Source organism: Littorina saxatilis, linkage group LG16 (genome assembly GCF_037325665.1).
Source record: "Littorina saxatilis isolate snail1 linkage group LG16, US_GU_Lsax_2.0, whole genome shotgun sequence".
Lineage (NCBI taxonomy): Eukaryota > Metazoa > Mollusca > Gastropoda > Littorinimorpha > Littorinidae > Littorina > Littorina saxatilis.
The window spans coordinates 25525058-25532557 of record NC_090260.1 but is presented as its reverse complement, the minus strand read 5'-3'; the positions used below and the strand labels follow the sequence as shown (position 1 = coordinate 25532557).

At 46.6% G+C, this 7500-nt stretch overlaps 1 protein-coding gene across 1 annotated transcript in view; it reads right to left on the bottom strand.

Annotated features, from left to right (window-relative positions):
- Positions 1-412: 412 nt before the first annotated feature.
- LOC138951347 (carbohydrate sulfotransferase 8-like) overlaps positions 413-7500 on the bottom strand; it is a 9474-nt gene continuing 2386 nt past the window's right edge. The window contains exons 2-6 of the mRNA XM_070322967.1: positions 7242-7301; positions 6513-6834; positions 5671-5812; positions 4573-4738; positions 413-897 (exon numbers count right to left, since the gene is read on the bottom strand). Coding sequence (XP_070179068.1) covers positions 413-897; positions 4573-4738; positions 5671-5812; positions 6513-6834; positions 7242-7301 — 1175 coding nt within the window. The remainder of the gene's footprint in view (positions 898-4572; positions 4739-5670; positions 5813-6512; positions 6835-7241; positions 7302-7500) is intronic.

Here is a 7500-nt window from a genome sequence, read left to right as displayed (position 1 = left end):
CACCAGCAACCACATAGCGTAATGCAGTGTTTCTACGCAGCACCGTAATTTTCACCCATGTTTGTGTAACAGATGTTATAGACACCTTTTATGGGTAATTTGTTCACACCTTCCTATCACTCCCTTCAGAACTGCACCGGACGGGCGAAATGGCCTAGTTGATAAGACATCGGCCTCATAATCGGAAGGTCGTGAGTTCGAATCCCGGCCACGGCTGACTGGTGGGTTAAGTGTGCAGATTGGTCCGATCTCCCAGGTCAACTTATGTGCAGACCTGCTAGTGCCTTATCCCCCTTCGTGTGAACACGCAATCACAAGACCAAGTGCGCACGAAAAAGATCATGCTATGCATGTCAGAGTTCGGTGGGTTATAGGAACACGAACAGTTCCAACATGCTTCCCCTGCAAGCGACTACCTCTCATCAAACAAACAGCCCGGCTCAGGGTCGTAGCCGTACATGACAAAGTCGTTCCAGTAGATGTCTTGCAGTTTGTACAGCGTGGCTTTAGACACGGTCCTGTACGCTCGTACCATCGCTCTTTCTCTCTGCTCCTTCCGTTCTTTCCGAGACTTTACGAGGGTCGTGGAAAGAGCGCGATCCACGGATGTCATCAGCTCAGTCTCTTCCACCTCCTCCCCCTGGAACGGAGGGAAAGGCAGGTCGTCGTCAAGGTAGCCGTTGATCTGGAAGGTCTTCCACAGACGCTGCGCCAGTTTCGCTGTGCTGGTGCAGTTATAGTCTGCGTCCCTGACCTTGGACACGTAGTAGTTGAAGGAGATGAGGTTTCTGACCTCGTCCTTGACCCTCTGCTTTGGGTCAAAGGAGTCGAGGATCCAGGAGGCGTTCATGACTGCCAGCACTTCACGGGCGTCTCGTGAAAAGGTCTCCAGCTTGCCTGCAACACGGTAAGTGGTATTGGTATTGGTATAAGTGTTGGTATTGGTAGTAATTTTCATATTGGTAATGGTATTCGTATTGGTATTCTGGTTGTTTTTTTACTGTGGTATTGGTATTCGTATTGGTATTGATATTGGTATTGATATTGGTATTGATATTGGTATTCGTATTGGTTTTCATATTGGTTTTCAAGTCTGCACAAAGTTGCCTCTGGGAAATGATTCCCTCGCCGAACGTAAACAAATAACACAAATATAACTGTGGATGCTTCTTTATCACTCGGGGGACACACATTCAAAACTTAAACACTGAACACTTATAAAATAAGGGTGTTCCAGTGTTTTACCGATAAGGTGAGGCCGGTAGAGACAGGGACTACACTGTATTATCGATAAGGTGAGGCCGGTAGAGACAGGGACTACACTATATTACCGATAAGGTGAGGCCGGTAGAAACAGGGACTACACTAGACAGGGACTACACTGTATTACCGATAAGGTGAGGTCGGTAGAAACAGGGACTACACTGTATTACCGATAAGGGGAGGACGGTAGAGACAGGGACTACACTGTATTACCGATAAGGTGAGGCCGGTAGAAACAGGGACTACAGTGTATTACCGATAAGGTGAGGCCGGTAGAGACAGGGACTACACTGTATTACCAATAAGGTGAGGTCGGTAGAGACAGGGACTACACTGTATTACCAATAAGGTGAGGCCGGTAGAGACAGGGACTACACTGTATTACCAATAAGGTGAGGTCGGCAGAGACAGGGACTACAGTGTATTACCGATAAGGTGAGGTCGGTAGAGACAGGGACTACACTGTATTACCAATAAGGTGAGGTCGGTAGAGACAGGGACTACACTGTATTACCAATAAGGTGAGGTCGGTAGAGACAGGGACTACACTGTATTACCAATAAGGTGAGGCCGGTAGAGACAGGGACTACACTGTATTACCAATAAGGTGAGGTCGGCAGAGACAGGGACTACAGTGTATTACCGATAAGGTGAGGTCGGTAGAGACAGGGACTACAGTGTATTACCGATAAGGTGAGGTCGGTAGAAACAGGGACTACATTGTATTACCGATAAGGTGAGGCCGGTAGAAACAGGGACTACACTGTATTACCGATAAGGTGAGGACGGTAGAGACAGGGACTACAGTGTATTACCGATAAGGTGAGGTCGGTAGAAACAGGGACTACACTGTATTACCGATAAGGGGAGGACGGTAGAGACAGGGACTACACTGTATTACCGATAAGGTGAGGCCGGTAGAAACAGGGACTACAGTGTATTACCGATAAGGTGAGGCCGGTAGAGACAGGGACTACACTGTATTACCAATAAGGTGAGGTCGGTAGAGACAGGGACTACACTGTATTACCGATAAGGTGAGGTCGGTAGAGACAGGGATTACAGTGTATTACCGATAAGGTGAGGTCGGTAGAAACAGGGACTACATTGTATTACCGATAAGGTGAGGTCGGTAGAGACAGGGACTACAGTGTATTACCGATAAGGTGAGGTCGGTAGAAACAGGGACTACAGTGTATTACCGATAAGGTGAGGCCGGTAGAGACAGGGACTACACTATATTACCGATAAGGTGAGGCCGGTAGAGACAGGGACTACACTATATTACCGATAAGGTGAGGTCGGTAGAAACAGGGACTACACTGTATTACCGATAAGGTGAGGCCGGTAGAAACAGGGACTACATTGTATTACCGATAAGGTGAGGTCGGTAGAGACAGGGACTACAGTGTATTACCGATAAGGTGAGGTCGGTAGAAACAGGGACTACTGTGTATTACCGATAAGGTGAGGTCGGTAGAGACAGGGACTACTGTGTATTACCGATAAGGTGAGGTCGGTAGAGACAGGGACTACACTGTATTACCGATAAGGTGAGGTCGGTAGAAACAGGGACTACAGTGTATTACCGATAAGGTGAGGTCGGTAGAAACAGGGACTACATTGTATTACCGATAAGGTGAGGTCGGTAGAGACAGGGACTACAGTGTATTACCGATAAGGTGAGGTCGGTAGAAACAGGGACTACAGTGTATTACCGATAAGGTGAGGTCGGTAGAAACAGGGACTACACTGTATTACCGATAAGGTGAGGTCGGTAGAGACAGGGACTACACTGTATTACCGATAAGGTGAGGTCGGTAGAAACAGGGACTACACTGTATTACCGATAAGGTGAGGTCGGTAGAGACAGGGACTACACTGTATTACCGATAAGGTGAGGCCGGTAGAGACAGGGACTACACTGTATTACCGATAAGGTGAGGCCGGTAGAGACAGGGACTACACTGTATTATCGATAAGGTGAGGCCGGTAGAGACAGGGACTACATTGTATTACCGATAAGGTGAGGTCGGTAGAGACAGGGACTACAGTGTATTACCGATAAGGTGAGGCCGGTAGAGACAGGGACTACATTGTATTACCGATAAGGTGAGGTCGGTAGAGACAGGGACTACAGTGTATTACCGATAAGGTGAGGCCGGTAGAGACAGGGACTACACTGTATTACCGATAAGGTGAGGCCGGTAGAAACAGGGACTACTGTGTATTACCGATAAGGTGAGGTCGGTAGAGACAGGGACTACACTGTATTACCGATAAGGTGAGGCCGGTAGAGACAGGGACTACACTGTATTACCGATAAGGTGAGGACGGTAGAGACAGGGACTACATTGTATTACCGATAAGGTGAGGACGGTAGAGACAGGGACTACACTGTATTACCGATAAGGTGAGGTCGGTAGAAACAGGGACTACACTATATTACCGATAAGGTGAGGTCGGTAGAAACAGGGACTACACTGTATTACCGATAAGGTGAGGCCGGTAGAGACAGGGACTACACTGTATTACCGATAAGGTGAGGCCGGTAGAGACAGGGACTACACTGTATTACCGATAAGGTGAGGTCGGTAGAGACAGGGACTACACTGTATTACCGATAAGGTGAGGCCGGTAGAGACAGGGACTACACTGTATTACCGATAAGGTGAGGCCGGTAGAGACAGGGACTACACTGTATTACCGATAAGGTGAGGCCGGTAGAAACAGGGACTACACTGTATTACCGATAAGGTGAGGTCGGTAGAAACAGGGACTACACTGTATTACCGATAAGGTGAGGACGGTAGAGACAGGGACTACACTGTATTACCGATAAGGTGAGGTCGGTAGAAACAGGGACTACAGTGTATTACCGATAAGGTGAGGCCGGTAGAAACAGGGACTACTGTGTATTACCGATAAGGTGAGGCCGGTAGAAACAGGGACTACACTGTATTACCGATAAGGTGAGGTCGGTAGAGACAGGGACTACACTGTATTACCGATAAGGTGAGGCCGGTAGAGACAGGGACTACACTGTATTACCGATAAGGTGAGGTCGGTAGAAACAGGGACTACACTATATTACCGATAAGGTGAGGTCGGTAGAAACAGGGACTACACTGTATTACCGATAAGGTGAGGTCGGTAGAGACAGGGACTACACTGTATTACCGATAAGGTGAGGACGGTAGAGACAGGGACTACATTGTATTACCGATAAGGTGAGGCCGGTAGAGACAGGGACTACACTGTATTACCGATAAGGTGAGGACGGTAGAGACAGGGACTACATTGTATTACCGATAAGGTGAGGCCGGTAGAGACAGGGACTACACTGAAGAAACACAGGCTTCCAGTGGCTGTTCATCTTCCAGGGATCAGAGGCCGCGACAAAGTCGGCGAATTCGGCAAAGCTGATGTTATTGGCACATACTTTGTTTTTCATCCATCGTCTTCGTTTTTTTCTCTGCAAGCAAGACAAATGTACATTAAACTGGGAAGGCAGGGTTAATTGTTCGGTTATGCTCAACAACAACAACAACAACAACAACAACAACAACAACAACAACATTATTAATAACAACAACAATGAGAAGAACAAAAGCAAAAAACAACATCAACAGCAAACACAACATCCAAAACATCAGCAACAACAGCAACAAACACAACAATACCAACATCCAAACCATAAGCAACAACAGCAACAAGCACAACAATAACTGCAACAATTGACAATGGCAAGCAGCAGTGTAGGAACTGCATGATTTCTTGAAAGGATCCTGCCTGTATACAAAGTTAACTCCTTCTCATCAAAACATTTAATCTCACCGACTTGGTTCTGGCGAAGCTTTTGCGTGGGATAAGGTCATCCCTCCACTTGGTTATGTACCAAAAATGAACAGTCTATGTGCTGCTCTCTTTGCACAGTGCAACTATATGTGACCCTCCACCACGGAATGAGTCGCATGTCACCTTTTCATGATTTTCATATTTTTACATTTTCTTAAAGAGTTTTTTTATTCTCTATCCAGTGGTGAAAACCGTTTTAGAAAAGAGTGAACACTTTTTGAGTTATAAGCCTGTGACTATGGTGACCCTCACACTGTTACTAGACACCCCCCGGACTTATATTATGCCTAGCGCAGAACCGCGTGAGGTGACATGCGACTCATTTCGTGGTGGAGGGTCACATTTGATGAATTAATTTCGCTAAAAACCAAAGTGCCTTTTTTTGTTTTACTGGCAATTCAGTCATCACAATATTCCAACTCACCGCGGCGAGCAGTCAGGGTTCTGATGGTTGGTATGTGACCAAGTGGAGGGACAGTCTTATCCAATGCAAGCTTGGCAAGATCTGAGTTGGTTGCGTCACGTGATACACACTAAATCGCAGCTAACCTTCATTATGCTTGGACCATTGGATACCCAGAAGTCTGGCAGCAGAAACTTATCCACGTAGGCTGACCACAACCGGCTGTACGGCTCACGGACAAACATGAAGCGGAAATCGTCTGCCACGGCTTCTGCACCTACGTAATACCTGTTCCCAGAAGGAGAAAAAAAAATAGTTATCACAACAAAAAGTTGAAGAAAAAGATTGAAACAAATAAAGAAAAGGAGCGTAAATTAAGACCTTGAAACTACAGAAATATGTACGCACAAGTTAAGCAACTAAAGTTGAACAGCAGAAATCCAAAAATGTGACCCTCCACCACGAAATGAGTCGCATGTCACCTCGCGCGGTTCTGCGCTAGGCTTGATATAAGTCCGGAGAGTGTATGGTAACAGTGTGAGGGTCACCTTAGTCACAGGCATATAACTCAAACAGTTTTTGCTCTTTTCTAAAACGGTTTTCACCACTGGATAAAAACTCTTTAGGAAAATGTAAAAATATGAAAATCATGCAAAGGTGACATGCGACTCATTCCGTGGTGGAGGGTCACAATTAAGACCTTGAAACTACAGAAATGTGTACGCACAAGTTAAGCAACTAAAGTTGAACAGCAGAAATCCAAAAATAGACCGTTCCACAATTCAGAGCGAAAAACAAGAATGGTAGGTCATTTGAGATTGTGAGATAGTTTCATTATCTGTATCATAAATGTCTGTCTGTGTGTCCTGTGTGGGTCGAAGTACAGTAAATATAACGTTTTGTTTTGTCAAAAACTTGAACCTTCCGATTACCTCCCATTCTTGGGTTTTTTTTTTAAATTCACGTGAACAGCACTTTGCACACTTACGTCAAGTTGTGGTCCAAATAGTGGACGTCCACACGAGACATGTCCAGGGGAGACGCGTACTGCCGACCGCTCGTGTCGTTGGTGAGGAACAGCAGCACGCTTATCCAGAACGTGCAGGCCACCTTGGCGATGCCGCAGTATGACGTCATTCTGTCTGACGTCGCTCCGTAACGCGCCACTTCCAGGACGTCACCGCTGTCGTTCCCTGTCGTGATGCACGCGGCGTCGGCTACGTTGCGTCGCTTGATGTACTCTGCTTTGAATGAAGGGTCGGCCAGGTCGACCTGGGAACTGCCTTTTTCTGAAAAACTCTTCGAGTTTCCTGTGCGAATTGTTTTTTTTCGTTGAATGCACTTGAGAGAGGCCGCGTTTTTTTCATACGCATGCAGAGAGAGAGAGAGAGAGAGAGAGAGAGAGAGAGAGAGAGAGAGAGAGAGAGAGAGAGAGAGATACAGAGAGATACAGAGAGAGACAGATACAGAGAGAGAGAGATAGACAGACACCGAGAGAAGGAGAGATCCAGAGAGACAGACAGACAGACAGACTGACAGACAGACAGAGAGCGGGAGAGAGAAAGAGAAGGAGAGAGAGAGAGACAGAGACAGAGAGAGACAGAGAGGGAGACAGAGACAGAGACAGACAGACAGACAGGGACAGACAAACAGACATACAGACAGCGACACAGAGCGGGGGGGGGGGGGGGGGGGCTAAACAGCGAGATCAAAGCACCTGCTTCAACAACAGTGTTGTGGACGTCTGTGTGGCGGGTGAACACCCAGGGGGATTTATCTGAAAAATAACATGATTGTGCTGATTGTCAAATACGTCTGGAACAAAACAACTATTGTAAAAATCGCATGTTCTGATAACTACACGGTCGTGCTCGTGTGAATATGTAATGGTCACACATGTGGCTGTTACTCACATTGAGGTATATTAATTACCTCATGTACCACGAATGAGCATTATCATTCAGCTACTTCGTCTT